General features: G+C 36.7%; 4 protein-coding genes across 8 annotated transcripts; 2 read left to right on the forward strand and 2 right to left on the reverse strand.

The window, feature by feature from the left end:
- The first annotated feature begins 6903 nt into the window (after window positions 1–6903).
- On the forward strand, window positions 6904–14610 carry LOC131025257 (paired amphipathic helix protein Sin3-like 3). Of its 5 annotated transcripts, none has more exons than XM_057954928.1 (22): window positions 6904–7129; window positions 7239–7411; window positions 7929–8087; window positions 8193–8379; window positions 8469–8567; window positions 8657–8821; window positions 8909–9068; window positions 9520–9656; window positions 9888–9963; window positions 10054–10310; window positions 10389–10543; window positions 10725–10852; window positions 10943–11197; window positions 11328–11978; window positions 12078–12136; window positions 12274–12879; window positions 12983–13083; window positions 13178–13316; window positions 13410–13562; window positions 13656–13819; window positions 13901–14012; window positions 14126–14610. In XM_057954928.1, exons 2-22 carry the CDS (start codon window positions 7338–7340, stop codon window positions 14270–14272), a joined length of 3984 nt encoding a protein of 1327 aa, XP_057810911.1. In that variant the 5' UTR covers window positions 6904–7129; window positions 7239–7337; the 3' UTR covers window positions 14273–14610. The 5 variants fall into 5 exon arrangements, with proteins under 5 accessions (XP_057810911.1, XP_057810914.1, XP_057810913.1 ...); XM_057954931.1 differs by having other exon boundaries at window positions 9526–9656; XM_057954930.1 differs by having other exon boundaries at window positions 8912–9068.
- Window positions 14611–15539: 929 nt separating this feature from the next.
- LOC131025258 (pyruvate dehydrogenase E1 component subunit alpha, mitochondrial-like) lies at window positions 15540–18817 on the forward strand. Its single transcript, XM_057954933.1, has 8 exons — window positions 15540–16449; window positions 17238–17317; window positions 17564–17641; window positions 17736–17831; window positions 17914–17985; window positions 18067–18120; window positions 18211–18276; window positions 18544–18817. The coding sequence occupies exons 1-8, from the start codon at window positions 15777–15779 to the stop codon at window positions 18586–18588; spliced, it is 1164 nt and encodes a 387-aa protein (XP_057810916.1). The 5' UTR covers window positions 15540–15776; the 3' UTR covers window positions 18589–18817.
- Window positions 18818–19643: 826 nt separating this feature from the next.
- LOC131026158 (classical arabinogalactan protein 4-like) lies at window positions 19644–20922 on the reverse strand. The gene is made up of 2 exons (XM_057955926.1): window positions 20855–20922; window positions 19644–20148 (listed from the first exon to the last, which is right to left on the reverse strand). The coding sequence occupies exons 1-2, from the start codon at window positions 20920–20922 to the stop codon at window positions 19644–19646; spliced, it is 573 nt and encodes a 190-aa protein (XP_057811909.1).
- On the reverse strand, window positions 20813–22792 carry LOC131025259 (probable galacturonosyltransferase-like 9). The gene has a single exon (XM_057954934.1). The coding sequence runs from the start codon at window positions 22165–22167 to the stop codon at window positions 21049–21051; it is 1119 nt and encodes a 372-aa protein (XP_057810917.1). The 5' UTR covers window positions 22168–22792; the 3' UTR covers window positions 20813–21048.
- Window positions 22793–24583: the final 1791 nt, after the last annotated feature.

The following is a 24583-nucleotide window of genomic DNA, read 5'->3' on the forward strand; positions in this document are numbered from 1 at the left end:
CTTCCGCCATCGCACAAGCATTGCACCACCTCTCCTCATCTGCAATTTGTATCTTTCTTTTGAGAAGATATGATTGTCACATGTGGCAAGTCGATTCCTCAAACTTTGCCAAGCCGTCACCCTCACCTTATGAATTGTAGGTGCATTCCACACTTTCGCCAATTCCGCCGCCGAGGACGCCAACTCCTCTCTTTTCTCATTGGCTATAGTCTCATACGCCGAAGAAGTAGAAAACATGCCATCTTTTGCCGCTTTCCATCTCCATCCATCCTTCTTACCTAGACAAGGAACAACATCAGAAATAACCTCCGTAAGTTGGTTGAAATAGCTCACTTCCCTCCCTCTCAATTCTCTACGCCATCTGAGCTCCCATGCCCACACACCTCCCTCCCATTTTCCGAATTTCCCCACCCTTCCTTTCTTGTCTTCACTCAGCTGGAATAACCTTGGAAACCTGAATTTAAGCGGTACACTCCCCACCCAAACCTCTTCCCAAACTAGTGTTCAAGCCATCCCCAATTTCTCTATAGATATTATCCGTAAACCATCTTTCTCCCGACCCACCCCTTTCCCCACCCTTTTCAACAATGTTCACCCACCATCCTGATCTCCCTCATCTCCTTATATATATATATATATATATATATAGGAGAGCGCTCAATGAAGAAGGGCTAAATGTAAGAAAGAAGAAAAAAGTAATATCATCCGTTGATCTTATCTAATCTAAGAGACATGATTTATTAGCGTCATATTCAACAGATTTGTTCGTTGAACATTCGTGAATATATACAATATTTTTGGGGGTTCTGGGGTATGTTCAACGAAAAAATCTGTTGAACTTTTGATATTTGATATGTTCAACGAAAAGAACATATGTTCACGATAAGAGCTTTAATTTGATATTTTTTGTGTAAATATTTGATATAAAATATAAAAATTATATTTATCCAAAGATTAAAATTAAAAAAAAAATATGACCAATTACGAAATATATATTTTTATGAACTCACACACAAACACCTTTTATATATATATATATATATATATATATATATATATAGGGAGAGGTTCAAATAAGAACCACTAATAAAATAAGAACAGAGAACCATTTTAAGCCATTCGATCATCAAGATCTACGGTGGATGCATCATCTTGGTGGATGGATGCAGATGCTGGGTTCGAATCCTAAAGGGAGCAAAAAATTTATTTTTTTTGGATGCATTAAATTTAATAGCGGATGCATTAATTTGTATAGCAGATGCAGTAATTTTATTGGTTCTTATGTTCTCACGATAATTGTGGTTCTCACTATAACCGCATATATATATATATATATATATATATATATATATATATATATAAATGAAACTGTTTAATTGCGTGAATATAATTCAATGGTGTGTGAATATAATTAAATGGTGTGTGAATATTTGGGCTTAGCACAATATATTGATGTATCATAATGCGAATATTACAATGGAGCGAATATTTTAGTATGTACGCATGAATAACCTACAAACTAACGTGAATATGATGACAGATTAATTGTAACAGTTTCATGTATATATTTTCTATCACAACGTGTCCATCACAAAAACATGAGCATGCTCATACAGATTGAACGAACAAATTTTTATCAATGTATGAATCGCCTTAGCATATGTGCATGAATAAAAAAGTTTGTGTATTTCGTCAAGGTATTAGCAACGAAACAGTGACTTGCTCATTCCAGATTATGAACATGTTTATACAATTTGTACGAATATCTATGATTCATGTATGAATCATTATGTAACTATGCGTGAACAGAGAATGAGTGAAATTAGGATGATATATTATCAAATTCTGGTTGGTTGTCTGCGTTTATAGAAAAAAAATAACATACCTTCATTTTTTTTTTTAACTTTTGGTTTTGTGTTTTGCGTGTTAACGTGTTTCCTACATAAATAAAGGGATAAATCATTTAATTTTGATTGAATAACACAATTCCCTTAATTAAGGAAAGAATAATAACCAAAATCAGAAATTACCTTTCTATCCTATTATTGTAGTCAACGTGAATTTCAGCCTGATTCTTAGGATCAAATCTGGCCATTGATTGATCCTGATCTATTGGTTAATATTGGTTCTTAATTTATATCCTAAGTCTAGTTCTTATTTTAACCTAACTCTCTCTCTCTCTCTCTCTCTCTATATATATATATATATATATATATATATATATATATATATATATATATATTTTAATGTGGGTAAAAATATTTTTGATACTATCAATTATACGAAATCATTCAGTGTGATCAAGTGGGCCAATTGCTTCAAATTATAACAAATCACATTTTTCTTCTTTAAAAAGAACTTGTTCTCGAATTCGATTTTTGATTAAATCATAGAATAAAAAGGTGTTTTGATTAGGATAATATATGACCAATTCTTAGTCTTCCTCCCACTTTTTCTTCAAGATAAAACTTTAATACTGGTCAAATATGACACCTCCAACTTGACACATGCAATCTAATAATAATAATAAAATATGCCTGCATAAAAGTGATTAATACCCTATTAAGTAATTTTTCTTTTTTTAAAAGAAAACCCTAGTAAGTAAAATTAGTATGTTATCTTACTAACTTAATAAAAACAGTAAGTAATGATAAAAATAAAAGTCGTATATTACTATCAACGAAATATAGAATGTGTAATTTACTACAAAGATTGAATCAGTTTTAGATACCCAAAAATTAATCTATGTTTTGATTTTTGAAATAATATTACTATAGGTTATATCATTTCACGGCTCGACATGATGCACAACAATATTATACAAGTTGAATCTTGTACATGATAAATCAATTAACACAAAAACTCTAATGTAATCGGTAACACTGTATAATTGGGCTTTCGAATGACACTACTTCAATATACAAATGACACTTTGAAAGTTTCGAATGACACTATTTCAACATACAAATGACACTTTAATATTTCAAAATGTCATTTGTATGTTGAAATAGTGTCATTCGAAACCTGATTACACGATGTAATTAACCTGTGTAAATCAATTAAAACAATAATGAATGTCGTGACTAATATTCTAAAGTCATCGACTCTACCACCAAGATTGAACGAAAGGTTATAAATTGAAGCTATAGACTAGTGTATAACCTGTCGAAACTCGACGGAACGTCACTTTATGATATAATTATGAATAAATGTTTTTTTTAATCAATTATCCTAGTGATAGAGACTATTCATTTTATTCGATTTAATTTATTATCGTGTTTATAGTGGGACATCACTTGAATTTCTTTTTCATATCCTCAAACGATAAATGATACAATAATTAACGCATATAACATACACCGTTAAGCTAAGAAAGCATCAACTGACATTTAGAAACGAATAAAACTAACATAAAAATAAAGAAATTTCCTAACTTGTTAACCATTAGTTCATAATTTATTTAAGAAAACTAAAAGTAAAGATACTCAAAGGACCGACTACACAACAGCTCATCGAAAAGGACAATTGGCAATATCTTCAAAGGCAAGCAACACAACAATCCTTTCTAACTCTTCTTGAAAGCCTTACTGCAATTAAATTCAAATCCAAACATCTCTCTAATGATAACAATATAAGGGTTGAGAAAAATATAATTCATGTGCAAGTGAAAAATAGAATAAGGTTATACGAAGTTGACAAATCTCCATCTTGAGCAAATTCTAAAGATGTCTCAGCCTTCCCATTTCGGATCAATTACATCATTCATAAAAAAAAAAGTAGAATAAAGTCCTCTTTTAAGAAAGAAATAGTACAAGGTACAGAAGAAATGAAATTCCATTCTATACTCCAATGAAATTCAAAATGATACATGATACAAGATATCAAAAATTCAATTTTATTTTTTCTTAATAAGCCAGACGCTCCCAAGAGCTCATTGAATACTTTTATTAAGTTACATGGTAAAATAAAAGATAAGGATGTTGGTGTGCTGTTACAATTCTGGTTTTTATTTTTTTATGAAAATACTACTACAAGATTTCTGATTTTCATTTTTCTTAGTACGCTAAGGCTGTGCTATTAGAATTCTGGTGTTCATTTTTTAATGAAAATACTACAAGATTTCTGGTTTTTATTTTTCTTAATACGCTCGAAGCTTTCTTATACACATATTGGATAATATTTTCTTAACATATTTTTTTGAAATAAATAAGGAGCAAAAGAATAATCAAGAACAATAAACTTATTTCAAGGATATAGGAGAACAATAAACTTCTTTCAAGTTTCTTTAATAGAAAAACTCGGTTTTCCCAACTACGGCCTCCAAACATAAAAGATTCACCCAAACCCAAGAAAATTAAAATCAAATAAAAGACATAGGCAACTCTAAAATGGATTAACTTTAACTCTTCACCCAAATCCAATAAAATTAAAAATCAAATAAAAGACGCAGGTACGGTGCATCAAACGTAAAAGAACAAAACTAACCGAAAGCTGGAATTGTTTGCCTAGGCGTTGACGAATAGCTATTTTCCTCTCGTCGGCGTCTGCAACTTGAGTGGCTTGCGGGGGGATCTGTGGTAGATATTGTAGATGAATATTTTGCAAAATCGAAAATATATGTGAAAAATAAGGTGTAGAGATATATGAGAAAGATGAAATTAAGGTAGGCAGATTTGTCTTTCCCAGTTTATCACTCCAAAATTACTGACCTCCAAACGTGATTCATGAATCTGTAGTTGTTGTGAGTAAGAGATGTTGATGAATGATACAACCATGGATGAAGCACATCCCAAAATTGTGTCATCGATATTGAGAATTGACTGAATCACAGAAACGGTGATTGATCGACATTGATGGAGAGATCGACTGAATCATAGAATAAAATGGAGATTATAGAACAAATGCGGTGATTGATCGAATTTGAGGGAGAGATTGTCGGTTACAGAATCCTCGGAGGTTACAGAACAGAATGGAGATGAGACAATACGTAATACTCCCTCCGCCCATGAAAGAACTTCCTAGGAGGGAGTGACCATGGGCGGATCTATATGGAAGGTGTAGTGGGCTCCAGCCCAGTGCAAGCCCAAAATTTTGTCTTATATATATTAAATATATTTAGCCTAATATTTATATAGTTCAGTCCTAGCCCAGTCTAGCTTTCAGAAAAAAATGAAAATACCTTTCAATATACTAATAAAAATAAGTTTATTTTTGTAGAAGCTAGATTAATTTATTTTTTTAAAGCATACAACGATAGTTTTTTATATGCTTTCAATGTATATATTATTGAATCAATAGAAAGAGAATAATTATTTATTATAGTAGGTGATTGAATTTTAATCCTAAGTCTATTAAAATTCTACTTGAACATAAAAATGAACTGTACAGACTCTCGAAATTTTTGGCTCGGGGCCTACCGCCCCCGAACCCCCAGTTAATACCTTTGAAGGTCAGCCCCCCTATTGACAAATTCTAGATCCGCCCCTGGGAGTGACACGAGTTTTAAGAAAAAAAATTGTTGAGTGTATTGAGAGTGGATAAAAGGTAGTTGAGTGTATTGAGAGTGGTGAAAATGTGTTATAATTAATATTGAGAGTTGTGAAAAGTGAAAAGTAAGAGAATTATAAGTGGTGGAGTATAGTCCAAAAATAGGTAGGAAATTCTTTTGTAGACGTCCCAAAAAAGAAAGATAGAAAGTTCTTTCTTGGACGGATGGAGTATATGAAACTAAAATAATAGTACATAAGTTGTAGAATTCGAAGAGATCAAAATAAAGATCATTGAGAGCGCCACGTAGAATAGAAAATGGCTGTGGGCTCTCAAATATGTATTGGATTATATAATAGATAGATGTTAATCCAACATGAAACTAGTGAGAAATCGATAGGGTGATTCGAATAAACCAGCAAAATAGAGTGTTTGCATCGAAAATATATAGCACTATTGATCAAAATTGAAAATAACTTGATCTCGATAACTAATCTCACAATTAAATAAGTTGACTTGATTTGTCCAAAACTTTAAATATGTCTTGATTTTTTATTTTTATTTTAATTGTACTCATTATTTTACTATTTTATTTTTTTCAACAAAGTTCAATGAAAACCTTTTGAAATCAACATTTAAAAAATACTTTAAATAAAATATGTGTCAAACTCTTATGTACACAAGTACTCATTAATTATCATATAAAATGACATTGAATTCACACGACAATTTGATTGAGAAAATAAGAATTACACATACTAATTTTTTTTCTTTTGTCAACTCTAAATTGATATGAGCTCAAAAAAATTGAGTCCAAAAAAAAAAATTAATTATAAATTAAAACCGAAACTCAATGAATTAACCCGAGTAACATTCCTAAATTCCAAAATACCCTCACACAAATTGTGACTCTCCTAATTATTATTTCCATATAATTAAAAAGACAGCATGAAATGAAAACAGAGTAAGGCTCGTTGAGGTAGTCTTTGGTATAATTGAGTGTAATTAAAAGACGCATGAAATGAAAACAGAGTAAAGCTCGTCGATGTAGTCTTTGGTATAATTGAGTGTACCGTATAATCGAGCTATATCCACATTTAAATCATGATCCGCATTATAATCCGAATCCGCATCCTGATTCGAGCGATATAAATAACACTATTTTGGGTGCGAGTCAATCCGATCGTACGGTATACTCGATTGTATCAAAGTTTTTTGTTAGCTCGTCTCCCTCTCTCTCTCTCTCTATATAAACATAAAATGGAGTATAGATAATTTATTAAAATGAATAAACAAACCGCTCCCAAATCTTTCCGTTCAAAATGGACATAAAATGTGATATATGGATATTATGCAATAAATTTATAAAAAATACATATATACATTTAGAGGCGAATACGGAAATATATAAGCATGTACGTCTAAACTATGCGTATACACACACATATACATACACACACGCACACCATTGCTGCTACAATGAACTGTTTTGTGCTCGCTCATTTGAAGATCCATTGCTGCAAAAAGCTCCGAGCTTTCTAATGCCTATTTTCCGGATTATGCTTTTCGTATAATTCAAGTTATTTCAAAATTGTGTTCACGATTTATTCTCCTCCTTCGATGAGAGGCGATCTTCCCCGAGGTATGGATTACGGCTACCGATTAAATGTTCATTTTTCGGCTTAATAGATCTAATTATCGAATGTTTAAATTGCTGCAAGCTTAATGGTTTGTTAATTGCTCTCTGGCAGGCCTCTTGGATCAGGATTTTTTCTAGTTCGAAGTAAATAGAAACGTGGTAATTTTTATTTTTGTGTTTATTTAGGAGATAATTTTTTTGATACGAGACGATGAAGAGGTCTAGAGATGATGTGTTTGTGAGTTCTATGCTCAAGGGCTCTGCCATTCCTTCTCCAACTGAACCGTGAGTTTTTTGTTTTCTTCCTTTCCATTTAAGCGTTATGTAATTTTTTTTTTTGCCATTTGATGATTAGTTGGTTGCGGTTTTTAGAAATGAGATTGATCTTGCTGTAGAGGTTCTCCAATTTCTTTGCTGTTGTGTGAATTATTCTTATTGTTGAAGTGGTGTTATCGTATTTGCAATTTATCTCAAAGTTTTGTGCTTTCCTATTTTACTTTGCCGAGCCTTGTTGTATTCCCAATTGAGGATTGTGTTCGTTTTGTTTGTGGAAACTGAGAGGTGAATTGAATCTTGAGTGATTACATAAGTCTGATTGTCTGGAAAGTGATATTTTTATAAGTTACTTGGGAAAACTAGTTGCTGATATATATGCTTCAGAAGATTGGCTTTCTTCTTCTCCTTTTTTTGGAATCTAATATAATGGTTATGCGTCGTCATTGATATGAAAATTTGCCTTGTTTTATTGTGAATATTGTGTTCTTATGGATTTGAAATTTGCATATTTGGGGGGATGATAAAGTTCTGGGCAAGCTCAGATGTCAACTGCAAGGAGTGCGCAGAAGCTCCAGACAACTGATGCCTTGTCGTATCTTAAAGTTGTGAAGGAAAAATTTCAGGACAAAGGGGACAACATGTACAATGAATTTCTTGCTGTCATGAAAGAGTTCAAGGCTCAAAGGTAGAACTGTGCTTTTTTTTTTTTCTTCTTTTTTTCCTTTTAAAAATTTAGTCTGGGTTTCATAATTTTGATGTGTATATTTCTGTTTGGTTGGTCTGGATGTAGAATTGATACATCTGGTGTTATAGTGAAAGTGAAGGAATTATTTAGAGGGGACCGAGACCTAATTCTGGGTTTCAATGCCTTTTTACCGAAGGGATACGAAATTACCCTCCCACCGGAGGATGAACCACTTCTAAAAAAGAAGCCAGTAGATTTTGAAGAAGCAATCGGTTTTGTAAACAAAATAAAGGTGCAGCTGCAAAAACATTATGCCACTATAGTCCTCTATTTCCTGTTTCTCCATAATTTGTGGTCTGACCAATTTTAAAATAATTGCAGACTAGATTTCAGGGTGATCATCATGTATACAACGCATTTCTTGACATCTTGAATATATACAGAAAAAATAGCATTTCAATAACAGAAGTCTATCAGGAGGTACTCTACTCAGAATTCATATTCTTGATCTATATAATAAAAGCAGGTATAATGTACGTGAGTAGTGATTTCTTGATGTTTGTTTGTAGGTTTCAGTTCTTTTTCAGGATCATGCTGACCTACTTGTAGAGTTCACTCATTTTTTACCTTATACTACTGCTGCCCCTGCCCATCATGCTCAACCCGTTAGAAATAATATCTTGCTGCAGAACAGTGGAGGATCTCCCATGACATTGACACGGCCCATTGAGCAGGTCACTTTCTCTTTAGTGAATCGTTGGTTTGTGGTTGACTCTTTTATACTAAATAAATAAATATCTCTTTTGGCACATTTATTCCAGAAGCCTGCTGCAGGCGACCAGTTTGTTACTTGCCCTGATCCAGAGCAATTGAGAGTGAACAAAAAAGAGAACAAAGCTGAGCGTGATGATGATGATAACTTGGACAGTGAAAGAAAATATGCTGGTGGCGATGATTCTGCGAGTGACCAGTTACATAAAGGTAGGCGCAGTAAGAGTCGGATTGTGTTTCCTCATATAGTTTCTCATTTAATTGTTAAATGAGTTCAGCGATGATTCTGCGAGTGACCAGTTACATAAAGGTAGGCGCAGTAAGAGTCGGATTGTGTTTCCTCATATAGTTTCTCATTTAATTGTTAAATGAGTTCAGCGGTATAACCACTCTTGTTTCTCAGTGTAGATCCAATTTGTTGAGCTTGCAGTTGCACTGTTTTATCGTAGATCACTCTTAGCTGATCTCGAGTTTTTCTCCAATAGAATAAGAAGTTATTCTTATTATTACTACTGAGATTTCTATTTTGGGATTTTATTACAGAATATTATAGATTTTATTATTGCAATTTTTATATTGAGATTTTATTACAGAATATTTTTCTGTATCTATTTACATCCAGTTGGAGTGTTATCAAGTAAAATCACTTCCTTTTTCTCAGGAACAGAGGACCCAGTGTCAATTTTCTGCGGAAAAGTGAAGGAAAGATTGAAAGATTCCGAAAACTACAAGAAATTTTTGGACTGTGTTCGCTCCTATAGAAGCAAGTTTGTCACACTGCCTCAATTTCAAATGCTGGTAAATTTTTCTGCACGACACTTTTCCTTTCAGTTAACTATAATTTACATCTGTCCTCTTGTTTTGTCTATAATAAAAAATATCAAGCTACATCCTCCGATCATTCTAATACATCTCAAGATCTTTGTACTGATGAAATGATGATAAAGAGAATTGCTTGCAACATGTCATATTTTTCATTATTGTATCTTCATTAGGATAGTAATCGGCATAAACTTTATATTGTATCAGGTGGCTAGTATACTGGGATCACATCCAGACCTCAAGGAACAGTGTGAAGATTTCATAATTTATATTGAGAAGATAGGTAAGAAGGTTTGATGCCTTTTATGTGTTTTATTGAAACTATATATATTTGTTAATTTGCTCTGAACTGGGTGTTTCAAATATTTTCTAGGCAGCAAACAAAATTTCAGATCTCAAAAGGTAGATGATCGTGAAGCAGATGAGCATAATAAGGAAGACAGTAATAAAAATAAAGATCATGACAATAGAGAAAGGGATAGATCCGACAAGGTTCTTGCTTTCAACAAAGATGTCCAAGGACAGAAGCTGTCCATTACAAAGGAGAAGTATATGGCAAAACCCATCCATGAACTTGATCTCTCTAACTGCGAAAGCTGCACTCCAAGTTACCGACTTCTTCCTAACAATGTAAGTATTGTAATTTTGTTTTACATATCTGAATATTTTGGATATTTTTGCTCATCTCATCAGCATTCCCCAATGCAGTACCCGATTCCATCAGTGAGCTGTAGAACAAAGATTGGTTCTCAAGTGCTGAATGACCATTGGGTGTCCGTCACTTCAGGAAGTGAGGACTACTCATTCAAACATATGCGCAAAAACCAATATGAAGAAAGCCTGTTCCGTTGCGAGGACGACAGGTGAGAGTTCTCTCTGGAGATTCCCTTTGAATTTGCGGTGTAAACCTTCCATTTGGACTGCTAGAAGAATCCTTTGCCATTTGAAGCTTCTTTCATCCATTGCTTCAATAGTACCAAGGGGGTTGTGGTCTGTTTTTGAGCATTGAAAGTTGTGAATTTTGTGTTTCTATTATGATTCCAGGTTTGAACTTGACATGTTGTTGGAATCTGTGAATGCAACAACAAAGCGTGTTGAAGAATTGTTAGATAGTATGAATTCTCATACTGACAAGACTGATAGTACATTTCATATAGACGATCATCTGACAGGTATGCACCAATGAATGCCTGATTACTCCTCTGAACAAATTTATGTTGTCTGACGGTTGACTTGAAAGTCCATTTCTCTCCGTTTTTCAGCTGTTAACCTTCGGTGCATTGAGCGTTTATACGGTGACCATGGGCTTGACGTACGGGATGTGTTGAGGAAGAACGCACCCCTTGCCCTGCCAGTTATTTTAACCCGGCTGAAGCAGAAACAGGAAGAATGGGCAAGGTGCCGCTCCGATTTCAATAAGATTTGGGCTGAAATTTATGCTAGAAACTACCACAAGTCACTCGATCACAGGAGCTTCTATTTTAAGCAACAGGATACAAAGAACTTGAGTGCTAAAGGTAGTTTGGATTTACACTGTATTGACTAGGCTTCTTATTACAATACCTAATGTTATGTTTCCTTTTCAACCTCTTAAAGAAAAGTATATTCACTAACAATGTAATTTGGTTTATGGTTTCTCTCCATCAGCATTTTTGGCTGAAATAAGAGAAATAAGCGAAAAGGATCAGAATGAAGATGAGAAGATTCTCTCAATCAGTGCTGGATATAGGCAACCCATCAAACCTCATATGAAGTTTGAGTATCCTGATCCCGACATTCAAGAAGATCTATATCAGCTCATGAAATACGCTTGCGGAGAAGTGTGTACACCTGAGCAGCAAGACAAAGTCATGAGGATTTGGACAACGTTCCTTGAACCAGTGTTCAGCATTCCTTCCCGTCCGAGTGTCGGGGACATCAAAGAAACTGTCAACAATGATTCATCTAAAAGATTGGCCAATTTTGGTGAAGGGAATGGCACCCCTGTTGGCGAGGCTGCTTCAGAAAACCGCCGATCATTAGATATGTCCAAAACTGGAGGTGAAAATTTTCCAACTGAACAATCCCGTTGCAGCAGAATACTAATGGTCGATAATGGGGTCAAGAATGGTGGTTCTCCTAGTGCGGATAATGCTGCTTGCGAGATTGATGTATCACGCAATGCAACCCAAAATGGAGTAATGCGCACCGATGCCAGCAGCACCATACCTGCTATGTCGGGAAACAGCAAACAAGCTGGTTTCTTCGAGCAGGTTACTCCAAATGCTTCAGGAGAAAAGAACATAAATGTGGAAAATGGTGCAGATTCACTAAATGGTTTCAGTACTACTTTTTTGTCAATAGTTATGTCTACTCCTATGGCTAACTTTTCAGGAAATTGTCTATGCTACTCTGCAGGATCAAGTAGTGCTATTGGTGATCGTGTGACTACGGTAATGCTGAATAACAAACCGCAGGTATACTGGAGTCGTTGGGTATATTGAGAATCTCTTACGAAATTATATAAATAAGACAACAATGAAACGGAAGAAAGGGTTGGAAAATTGTCATGTCTTTCAGATATGGTCCTGAGTTAATATAGGTTTTGTTGCAGGGTGGTCTTTATAGGAAAGTTACTTCCTCTTCAGTCGAGGGGATCCACACTCAGAAATGCCACAATGAAATTATAGGTTTTGGCAAAGGTGAACGAGAAGAAGGTGAATTGTCTCCTAGTAAGAATCACGAAGACAACATTTTGGCTGCATTTGGAGAAGTTGCGTACAGTTCATGTAAAAGTGCTGACAGTGTTAGAAGGACCGGAGGAGAAGCTCTTCGTGTTGTGGAGGCGGGAGGAGAAAATGATGCCAACGCTGACGATGAAGGCGAGGAAAGTGCTAAGGGCTCCTCAGACAGCGAGAATGGCTATAAAATTGCTGATGTCTCAGCGACTGATTCAGCTGATAGAGAAGAGCGCTCCCCGGGAGATCATGATGAAGACGAGGACCATGATGAGAATGACAACAAGGATGAGAGTGAACGAGAGGGGGAAGGCGTGGCAGATATCCATGAGAATGAGGGAACGGTTGCATTTTCTGGTCATGTTCTAAATACTGTGAAGCCTCTTACGACGAAATTGCCTACTGCCTTACCTGTCAAAGAGAGGAACTCGGAGATTTTCTATGGAAACGATTCCTTCTATTTGCTTTTCAGGCTTCACCAAGTAAATTTCATCTACAATTTATTGACATTTATAGCTTTATACATCTTACAATATGTTTTTCTTTGTCCATCACAATCATCTGTCTCTTTTCTTACTTCTACAGATTCTATACGAAAGAATGCATAGCGCTAAGCTGCATTCGTCATCTCCAGAAAATAAATGGAGGATCTTGAACGATTCAAATACAACAGATTCATATGCTAGGTAGCTTTCTGGTTTTTCCAATCGAAATGTATCCTCTTCTTAAAATGAAGCTATGAAGCTCTACTAATGAAGTCGAACTTGCTACACACAACAGATTCAAGGATGCACTACACAGTTTACTGGATGGATCATCTGATAACGCAAAGTTCGAGGATGATTGCCGAACTATCATTGGTGCTCAATCCTACATCCTCTTTTCACTAGACAAACTGATACATAAACTTGTTAAACAGGTGACAGCTTGGGATTTATTTCTCTTTATGTACAGTGTTTTTCTACCATGTCTTCGGTTTGTGATTTAATGGTTCACCCATGATATTCTACAGCTACAAACAATTGCAAGCGAGGAGATGGAGAACAAACTCATTCAGCTATATTCATATGAACGATCAAGAAGTCCCAGAAAATTTGTTGATGATATTTATCACGAAAATGCACGTTTTCTTCTCCCCGAAGATAACTTGTATCGAATAGAATGTGTAGGTTTACTGATTTATTCTCGTTTTTTATTTATAATGTTTGTATATCTTTCAGGGCACACCCCTTACGTTGAGTATGAACTTCTGCTGCAGGTGCCTTCCCCAACGTGTTTAACGGCTCAGCTCATGAAAAACGAGCAGGACAAACCCGAAGAGACGGCTATCTACATGGACCCCGCATTTGCAGCTTATTTGAATGGTGAACTGCTATCAGTTGCTCCAGAAAGAAAGGGAAAACATAAGATATTCTTGAAGAGGTAAATGCTAAAACGCGGTGCAGATATTTCCTCAAACATCTATCTTTTTTCTATATATGTAAAATATAAAAACATCTGCAGAAACAAAAGGAAATTTTCGACTCAAGACAAGATCCCCGACATCTCCAGAGCCACGGAACAACTTGTAACTTATAACGGTCTTGAAATCAAGGTCGCTTGCAATACGCTGAAGGTATGTCCAATGATGAGAGAATCATCATTCTCTGCCATTTATGAAACTGATTTATCGCAACCTAAATACCCTTCCAACATTATGCTAAAATCATCTGGCTTTGTATGCCATAGGCTGCTTATGTCATAGGCACGGAAGACTTCTTATATCGCCTGAGCAAACGGAGAAAAACTCCGATCCACAGCCGTTCAAGCAGCAGTAGCGCTCCCAATGGTTGTTCTCAAAGAGTTAGAAGAATCTGCAGATTGATGGTTAGTTGATAGCAAAAGCTCTTCTGCATCAGAATTGAAGGTTAGGCCCTTTCTTTTCAACTTATTTCTTGAAACCCTAGTTGGTTATCTATCTCGACAAAATCAGATCGCGTTAACTGATAAACAGTTAACACGGTCTGATAGTTGAAAGTGAGCTGTAGCACGTTGAGACGACGGCTTAATCTCCTTTCAACGGTCACACGACGAGCACCGCGCTTCGTGTCCGATAGAGCTGTTGATGGAAGAGGAGAGGACTTGAATATGTTTGTAGATATTTACATGTCATGTAATTACATTAACGACGTTGAATCGACTAGTCTTATATAAGACATTTTTTTGTCCTACAATTTTTTTGAATCGACCGGTGAATTCGAACCTGAAATCTTTGACTTCAAACACACATACATATGCACATTAAGAAGAAATATTAAAAAACATAAAAAGGAGAGTATTGTTATGATTAAATAGTATTCATCCCAGCTTCTCAAACTGTATAGTAGCATTTCTATTTATCTCAATGCATCAACGTGAAATAATCTTCTTTTATAAGAAGTTCATTATATTCCCATTTCCCTTCGTGATGATCTGCACTGTCAGCTTAATGATCGGAAGAGAAACGTTTTATCAATTGAACTGTGTTTCATTATTCCGAGATAATTTTCAAATCAACTTGTTTCGTTGTATAATATGTAGGTATTAATTAGCTCAACTATGATCTTATGTAATAGTACTAGTTTAAAAATCATATAAGCAAGTTTAAAAAAGAAAATTACTTTGTTCGTTCGCAAAATACATTGTCATATTCTCTTTGTCACACTTATAATGACGAACATGGAGATTAAGAATAAAGTGTTAAAAGTGTAAATGAATTAGAGAATCACTTATTTTATGTGTGTAGAATAAGAATAGAACATATACTACTATTTTTAGAAAATATCATTATAAATTGAACAAACTATAGAAGGTGTGCCATTTTAAATGATTCGAAGATAGTAATTTTTTTTATCTATCGCAAACAATTCGTTGATAATAAAAATGATGTACTTTTTTTTTTAATTCTACATTCAATCAATTTCTTAAAATTCGTGTTATTTTCAAATAAGAATGTATTTTGAAAATAGAGAGAGTACTTTTGTATGTTTTATTAGGTCTCCTATGGTCAAGTACAAGAGTATGATAAATAAATTGTTTCAATCAAAAAAAAAAAGAGTAACACAATAAAAAATAATTATATATATTTCTGAATTGACAGAACACTAGGTCATAAACCAAACATATGATTTCAAGTACGAGAAAAACATATGTCGACATAGAAAAATATATAAAGTCCAAATATATCTATATGTAGTACTATATTATAGAAAAAGAAATTAAATACCTTATTATTATTATTAATGTAACTTTTTCCCTTTTTTTTGTTTTAATAACTTATCTTCTTCTTCTTCTACTGCTTCTACTACCTAACTAACTAAAATTCGCGCTTCCGATTCAACTCAGTGAGCAGAGAGAATCCATGGCTCAGTTAACTCGCCGCTCCCTGCGCCTCCTCCGGCCAACATCCGCCGCGCGCCTCCTCACCACCACCGCCTCCACGGCGCCGATCTCGATCGAGACCTCGCTCCCCTTCACCGGCCACAACATCGACCCGCCCTCCCGCACCGTGGAGACCTCCCCGCACGAGCTCCTCACCTTCTACCGCGACATGGCTCTGATGCGGCGGATGGAGATCGCCGCCGACTCTCTCTACAAGGCGAAGCTGATCCGCGGCTTCTGCCACCTCTACGACGGTCAGGAGGCCGTCGCGATCGGCATGGAGGCGGCGATCACGAGGAAGGACTGCATAATCACGGCGTACCGCGACCACTGCCTCTACCTGGGGCGCGGGGGCACGCTCCTGGAGGCCTTCGCGGAGCTGATGGGGAGGAGCGGAGGCTGCTCCAAGGGGAAAGGCGGATCGATGCATTTCTATAAGAAGGAGAACGGCTTCTACGGCGGCCACGGAATTGTCGGCGCTCAGATCCCGTTGGGGTGTGGATTGGCCTTCGCGCAGAAGTATAGCAAGGATGAGAACGTCACGTTCACGATGTACGGAGACGGCGCGGCTAATCAGGGGCAGCTGTTCGAAGCCCTAAATATGGCTGCTCTCTGGAATCTGCCGGCGATTTTGGTTTGCGAGAATAATCATTGTAAGATTTATCTCTGTTTGTGTGTATGCGCTTGATTTTGTCGATTATAGCTGTGATAAGTGGCAATTGCTTAATACTGGTTGTGCACATGAACTATAAATTCTCACTCCAAATACACGAAGTTTCGAATGTTTTTATTTCACACACTGCTGTTAATTGCCTCCGGATTAATGTGCTGGAATTTACATGGCTTAAAGCCTTAAACCACCGAATACTAGACGACATAGTTGGATGTCTGATCCGCTTCAACCAGTCACGATGACATTAATTTGCTGTTTATTGTGTGAAAAATCAGAAAAATTGAAAGTTTTTGTGTACGGAGGCAGAACTTTTAGTTTCTGTGCAAAGCCAGAATTGAGTGGATGTTCGTGTATTTAGGCGCAATTACCTCTTCCTAGGAAGATGATGTGTAGGATGTATCTTAGTTATGCATTTTGTTTGGATCTTTTTGGTAGCTGAAGTTGCAGGAATGATGGTGCATTTGGTGTCTTGTTTGATGGAAATAGTGTGGTTTGAATTTGAAGATATATTGATTCTTCTTGATATGTATTTGCTTATAGAGATGCAATATTGATGTTATTTTGTCATTCCCTAATATTTCAACTTTCATGTGGGATATATGATCAAAACATAATCAGCAAACTCACTATTCTTGTTCCACAAAATTTATCTTCTCTTTGATCAAGATATGAAAATTGAATTTCACTGCTCTCATATCTTGAATCTCTGTTGCTGTATGGTTGAATTTGTGAGTGACATTTGATTTGATCAATTTGGTTGATGCATAGATGGAATGGGCACAGCAGAATGGAGGGCAGCGAAGAGCCCATCTTATTTCAAGAGAGGAGATTATGTTCCAGGATTGAAGGTGATATAAGTTATTTAGTACTATTGCTAGGTACAGTTTGTTTGCTGGAGGCAGTGTTGAGATGAGAGCTACCTTAGTTCCTCGATTCCTATTTCATCATGCCACGTGGAAACTTGTTTAGGATGAGTTGATTTTGAATAAGCAACTTCAACTTCTTTCAAAAAGAATCTCCTGATTGTATAGGTTCCGAAGATTCTGTGTCTGTGTCGTGGCATACGTTCATTATTTATGTTTACGTGAAAATAGGTTGACGGGATGGATGCTCTTGCAGTTAAACAAGCTTGCAAATTTGCAAAGGAGCACGCCCTAAAGAATGGACCTATTGTAAGTAGGCATTGAATGTTTCCTTCCCAAAAAAATGTGTTGCTTTCTTGCTGGTTTTCGACTTCTGATTCGTCCCACTTGCTTATATGTCCAGATTCTTGAGATGGACACCTATAGGTACCATGGTCACTCCATGTCTGATCCTGGAAGCACGTATCGTACACGTGATGAGATCTCCGGTATCAGACAGGTGAATATAGCCCGAATGTGCTCTCTTCGTTATCAAGCTGTATTTTCTTGTTTGGGCGTTTAATTTGAGTGTCGTGTTGCAGGAGCGTGATCCTGTTGAAAGAATCAGAAAGCTATTATTAGCTCATGATCTAGCAACTGAGAAGGAAATGAAGGTAACTATCAAATCCGAAAGCTTGATGTGGTTTTCCGTTTTCTGCTAAAGAATTCGATTCTGTTTGGTTTCTCCATTTTAGGACACTGAGAAAGAAGTTAGGAAGGAGGTGGATGAAGCCATTGCTAAAGCTAAGGTTCGAACTTTTTCAGCATGATGATATCTACAGCATAATAAATCAAACTTTTAATTCATCGTGCACTTGCATCTATCGTTTGTTTTGCAGGAGATCCCCGCACCCGACACCTCCGAGCTGTTTACTAATGTATACGTGAAAGACTTTGGACTCGAGGTACGAGACTTCTCATGAAATCTGGTGGAAATTCAATCTTGTTCATCCCCTTTTGTCTGCCTTATCTAAGCTTTTTGATCACACCAAAATCTCTCTCTGTGGGCTATGCTGGTTTGCCAAATTGCATCAAAGATTGTTGCTTTATTTGAATTGGTGACATGATATTGAACAAATTAGTGCAAAAAAATTACATTTGCTGAGTATTTCCCATGTTTGGCAAAGTTTAGTAATTGGATTGAGATATGTGTGTGTCTGTTTGTTTTGCAGGCATTTGGACCAGATAGAAAAGAATTGAGAACTGTGCTTCCATGAGGCCAAGCATCAATCAAGTATGTGTGTTTCCACACCAAATAAACCAAAGCAGAATGTTAATTTTTCTGCAATTTTGTGTGGATAAATATAGCTATACATATCTGTTTTTGTGTTGCTACTATTTATCCATGTATGTATTTTTCCACTTTGAAGTTCAAAACTTAATATTGGAGCATAGTATTATCCAATTGTACTCCAAAGTTCTAAAATAGAATAACTCTGTTTTGTAGTTTGGTTTTACCCATTGATTGAGAATAATTACAATTATTTTACAAACTTATTTTGCCCCTTTATTAGGTTTTGTGTATCAATCAATGGAAGTAACCATTAATTATTTCCTCCTTTACATATTGGATAACATATTCTATACATGGCGTTATTTTATTAAATTTCAAAGAGGATTGAAGTATGGTCCACTTTTCTTATAAATTAGTACTATTTTTTTCATTTCCCTTTTTTTCCCAAAATAGAGGAAACTCAAATATGTACTAACAAATATGAAAAGACAATGAAATATCAAAACAAAGAAAAATATTGTCCGAATTGAGGCATAGACACGACATCATGTTCAAAGACACCTGCCATATGGTGACTATGAAAAGTTTAACATAACAAACTTGATTTTTCCCTTTGCCAAATGTTGAACGAAAAGTCAGTTTTCAACAAACCCAAACACGTATTTTACATATTTACAAACACATGTCTCATTACATCATGATTCTAGTACTATTTTACACCGTGTTTTATTAAATATAGGGAAAAGTATAAATAAGCCCCTAACACAGTGACTCTGATCACGTTTAGATCCCTATAGTCGAAGTTGAGCCAATTAAACCCTCAAACTAATTAATTTCGTGCAATTACCCCCTCCGCCCTAACGACCGTTTAACACCGTTAAGTTTTTTTTTTCGCTAAGGTCGCCGAAAACTCGATGGAAATACGTCGGAAAACATAAAAACGCTACTCGATCCTTTGTTTGATTTTCATTCTCCGTCGTCATCTACTGTACATTTAAAAACATGGAAAACAACATCTCAATTTCCCCCCTCTTGGATTCAATCAACCTTGCTCATCCTCATCCGCTTAATTACGCTATTAATCATCATCGCATCACTCTGCATGTACTGCCCCTTCTTCTCCATCTCCATCCCCACCATATAATTCCTCACCTCCTTCCTTATAATCTCCTGCATCACACCCATAAATTCCGCGCTGAAAAAGTGCTTCTCCGCCGCCCATTGCGGCTGAGGATCGAGATCCGAATCCATCACGGCGGGTGCAGTCGCGGATTCGGTTCCGGGCAGGGAGAGGCTGAACGATGTGACGATGTGCGGCTGCGGAGCGGGGCGGTAGACGGGGTGGGCCGAGGGAGCGGTGCGCGAGGCCGGTGGCGTTGAGGGCGGAGGCGGTGGAGGCGAGGGAGCGATGCGCGCGGCCGCGGCGGAGGGTGAGGATGCTGCCGAAGCAGGGGAGACCGCGTGGGCCAGGGATGGCGACGGCGCGGTTGGGGGGGTTTTTCCAGGCAGTGCCGCCGGGGGAAGATAGAGGATTGCGGCGCTGCTGGCGATATTTTAAAAAAAATAAAAAAATCTTAACGGTGTTAAACCGCCGTTAGGGCGGAGGGCCCTATTGTTAAAACTTAGGCACTTTGAGGGTTTAATTGGTCCAACTTCGATTATAGAAATCTAAATGTGATAAGGATCACTATGATAGAGGCTTATTTGATACTTTTTCCTTAAATATAATCATAGAACTAGACCTTGACTTATTTTGTGGATCCTAAATTTATTGACTTGTAAACTCGAGAATTTCATGGAAGATTCATGAGATGGCCGTGGCTTATTCCTAACACTTCATTGTTATTATTATTATTTTTTTATTATTTTTTTTAAAGCAAACCTAACCAACTCATACTTACCCTTTTTCTTAACTTTTAATCATTGTCAACTCCACAATGCCCCATTTGATGATCCAAATTGTTACCAAACCATCACCTTCATACACACTTTGGCACGTTACAAAACAAATTAATTCCATTTTTTCAATTATTAGACCTTCACACACACTTTGGCACGTTACAAACAACATTAATTTCTCATTTCAATTATTAACAAACAATGTAGTACCCAATCATCTAAATTAGCTTACAAATTAGATCACTCAAAAAATCATTCACTCTTTAATGAGAGAGTTAATGAGAGAGAGAGAGAGAGGGCAATAATAATGAAAGAACAAGTAAATGTTATTCATGAATATTCATAACTACAAGAAGAATCTAATCTCCCAAAATTGGTTCCTCAAATCCAAGGAAACCCCATCCCACAATTTCCCCATCTTTTCTTCAATTAAAAAAACAAAAAAAAATTACTAACAAAAATCAAAAAATCTGAATCCATCGTCTGTACAACAAGCGGATCTAATCAAAGAATCACTACTCCAACAAAAAAAAAAAAACTATAATCAAAAGAAATAGCTCGAATACCCCACGAATCCCAATCGTTGTTCCTCGCGCTGGCCGCGTTGTACCTTCCCCCGCCACGTGTACAAATCGTAGGGCGCCCAGAGATGATCCAACGGGCACGGCCTCCTCTCGTCGAGCCGCACCCACGGCTTCCCCTTCCCGCTCCAGTGCAGCAGGCTCACTGGACCAGGATGCAGCGCCCTACACGATCCCGCCACGTTGTCGCCCCCCAACCCATGCTGATTCCACCTATGATCGATGGGCTCCACGTCACCACCAAACACCAGCAAAAAAGGGGGCAGCGACCCCAGCTCGTATATCCGTTTCCTCCGCTGCAGTTCCATCCAATTCTCGATTTTATTCCGAAAATGCCCCTCCCTCCACCGCTCCAAATCCATCACCATCACCCCCGTGTTGAAATAGCACGGTTTTTTACCCGACCCGAACGCCCGGCTCAGGACCGGGTCGGACCAGAACCCGTCCGTGAAGTACTTGGTGAAATTCGCGTGGCAGTATTCCGGAGCCCCGATGACCCGATTTCCGGTTAACTCGATCTCCCAGAGCTTCGCCACGTCGTCGACGAGGACCAGATCCGAATCCAGATAAATGACCCGCTTCACGCACGGGTCGAGCAATTCCCCCAGATAGCTGCGGGCGTAGTTGAGCGGGTTCTCGAGGGCGGCGCGGACGGAGGAGGAGATGAGGTTTATCACGGCGTCCTCGCGGAAGATGTACACCTTGAAGCGGAGGGAGGGGAAGATGGCGCGCACCAGGCGCGTGAGGTCGCGCGGCGTCGCCGGATCGAACTCCGCCGCGACGAAGTGCAGGGAGACGCGCTCCGGGCACGACGCGTGGCGGAGGACCGAGTGCACCGCCGCCACCGTGCCGCGGAGGTACTCCGAGTCCAGCGTCATCGCCACGTGCACCAGCGAGGGATCGCACGACGCCGACGGCGCCGCCGCCGCGGCGCAGCCCTCGCCGTTGCGGTACTCCGGCGCCTCGGCGAATCCGCCGACGCCGTCGGGGAAGGCGCGGATGGCGCCGCACTCCGGCGCCCGGAGGAGGAGGAGAATGAGGATCCCGGCCGCCGCGGCGATTAATTTCGGAAGAAGAATCATAACAATTGGACTCTCTCTCTCTCTCTCTCTTTCTTTCTCTGTTTCTGTCTCTCGCTATATATATATGAATGAATCTGAATCTGAATGTATGTAATTTGAGTGTCAGTGTTGAGTTGATCTTTGGACTTTGATGCTATATATGTGGAGGTTTCGAGCTAATAATGGAAACTCATTTTGGGGAAGAAGAAGAAGAAGAGAGAGAGATTGGTAGAGAGAGAAATGGTTGCAGCAGACAGCTAATGTCTGGATGGCGATATATACATACATACATACACGTATATATATAAACGCGGTATCGATTTTAATACACACTGAAAAATATATTCAAATCAGACGCGGTTTACAGATAGACAGAGGCATTAAATAACAAACAAAATCACAAACAAATTATTTCTTCAATAAATTAAATTATTTCAACACACTCTAATTACGGCATTAAAATTCGAATTAAAAAAAAAAAAAAAGAACAGTGTGCGGGATACCCACGCGCCGGCTGATGAAGGGTGAGTTGATTAAATCGCCCACGCGCCGGTGAACTTGATTGAATTTCTTTATTTGCAGCGGTTGGTAGTTGCTAATTTTTGGGAATAAAGAAATAAAGAAATTTGGTGACTAAATACGTGGAAGTTCAGGATTTTATGTTAGAATAATTAGTTAAAAACTTTTGGTTGTTGCCTGTTGGCTGCTCTATTTTTAAAATAATATTTTGTAAATGATATATTTGCATCATTCAACGTCCACAAATAGTGCAATACTTTTATATTTTATTATTATAATTCAATTTTTATAATCACAAATTATATTAGAGTTAGATATATTTAATTTGACTATCTCATTTTAATACATATCCACACACATATATTATCATAAGATATGTGGTGATTTTATATCTAAATTGATTATCTTTAAATAAATAATAGGCAAATATGTACATAATCTATTAAGGATTAAAAAGAAAATTTATTGATAGACTCCATATTTTGGTTAATTAATTTATATATATAAATTCTTTAAACATATTAATTATATATATATATATATAATTATGTATATTAATGTAATAATTAAGTTAATCGTTATTTAATGATGAAATTGATAAAGAATATATATATATATATATATATATATATATATATATATATATATATATATATTTCACATATTTGACCATTCAAATATGTACACTTTTCAGAAAATAAATACGCAATCAGAGGCTATAAATATAAAGAGCAGAACTGAAAAAAATTAAATTCAGTAAAAAGAAAAATAAAAGAAGGGAATATTTATTGAGTGGTGCCAGCTGGGAAATGAGGTCTGCGCCAGCAGAGTGACGTTGACGGCTGCTATAAAGTCTGTCTGGCACAATGCACCGCCGCCACGTGATCACGTGTCCTTTTCCGCCCAACATATTTTTATTTATCCAATTTTATCCATTTCTTTTTTTCTGAAAAATATTTTCTGTCTTTTTGCCCCAAAACCATAGTAATTAGCTTTGTTGGCTTCGCCTAAATTTACTTTGGCTATGAATAGTTTGAGGTTTCGAATATGTGAATGCTACTCCATTCGTTCCATGAATCATGACCCAGTTTTTCTCGGCGCGAGAATTAAAAAATTGATATTCTGTGTTAAATGTGATAGGTGAAAAAGTGAAAAGGTGAATAAAGGATAAATTTTTTGCCATTTTCAGAAACAGATCAAGCTTCGTGAGACAAAAAAAAACCGAGTCATGCTTTGTGGGACGGAGGGAGTACTTCCTCAGTCCCATTAGACTTATCCCATTTTTTTAACACAATTTATTAAAGAGAGTATAATTAGTGTAGTAAAAATATGTAAAAGTGTGAGGTCATATTATTTGTAATGTAAAATTATTACCAAATATATAAACATGATAAAATCAATGAAACAATTCAAAAAGAAAAATAAGACAATATCAATGGGACGGAGGGAGCAATATTTTTCGTGTTGTTGTTATTCATGGTTTGATATTGATGGATTATAGGATGATGCTCTAATTTTTGTGGCAATGATAAAATTTTGAGTTTTGGGAATTTTGCGATTTGATTTTACATGTACAAAATAGAATAAAGTAATTAAAATAGAAGAGCGGTTAATGCTTTGTCTATATTTAGGAAAAATGAATCTTTCAATTCATTACAAAATCTTAGATTGACCAAAGTTTTGTGAGGTCGAATTCATTGTATGAAGCTTAATAATAGCTATGAATTTCTCTAAGAAAAATCAAGGATAAATCTTATATCGTGTAATTAGTTCTTACAAATGTATGAAATAACCCTTGATTTGATTCTTTCAAATTGGTTTTCTTTGATTTTGGGGGAAATATTAGGACCAAGTAAATGATCCTCATTTTGTACATAGATCTCCGACAAATCTAATTATGTTATAATTGTAACAACTT

The sequence above is a fragment of the Salvia miltiorrhiza genome, chromosome 5, assembly GCF_028751815.1.
Source record: "Salvia miltiorrhiza cultivar Shanhuang (shh) chromosome 5, IMPLAD_Smil_shh, whole genome shotgun sequence".
Classification (NCBI taxonomy): Eukaryota; Viridiplantae; Streptophyta; class Magnoliopsida; order Lamiales; family Lamiaceae; genus Salvia; species Salvia miltiorrhiza.

Excerpts from the sequence above, each read along its gene's own strand:
- LOC131025259 (XM_057954934.1), bottom strand. The coding sequence starts at position 22,167 with ATGATTCTTCTTCCGAAATTAATCGCCGCGGCGGCCGGGATCCTCATT.
- LOC131026158 (XM_057955926.1), bottom strand. The coding sequence starts at position 20,922 with ATGGGGAAATTGTGGGATGGGGTTTCCTTGGATTTGAGGAACCAATTT. Across the intron at positions 20,149-20,854 it reads TGGGAGATTAGATTCTTCTT|CAGCGCCGCAATCCTCTATC; the intron begins GTAGTTATGAAT and ends AAATATCGCCAG.
- LOC131025257 (XM_057954928.1), top strand. The coding sequence starts at position 7,338 with ATGAAGAGGTCTAGAGATGATGTGTTTGTGAGTTCTATGCTCAAGGGC. Across the intron at positions 10,853-10,942 it reads TATAGACGATCATCTGACAG|CTGTTAACCTTCGGTGCATT; the intron begins GTATGCACCAAT and ends TCCGTTTTTCAG. Across the intron at positions 13,084-13,177 it reads ACAACAGATTCATATGCTAG|ATTCAAGGATGCACTACACA; the intron begins GTAGCTTTCTGG and ends TACACACAACAG.
- LOC131025258 (XM_057954933.1), top strand. The coding sequence starts at position 15,777 with ATGGCTCAGTTAACTCGCCGCTCCCTGCGCCTCCTCCGGCCAACATCC. Across the intron at positions 17,986-18,066 it reads CAACTGAGAAGGAAATGAAG|GACACTGAGAAAGAAGTTAG; the intron begins GTAACTATCAAA and ends TCTCCATTTTAG. Across the intron at positions 18,121-18,210 it reads AAGCCATTGCTAAAGCTAAG|GAGATCCCCGCACCCGACAC; the intron begins GTTCGAACTTTT and ends TTTGTTTTGCAG.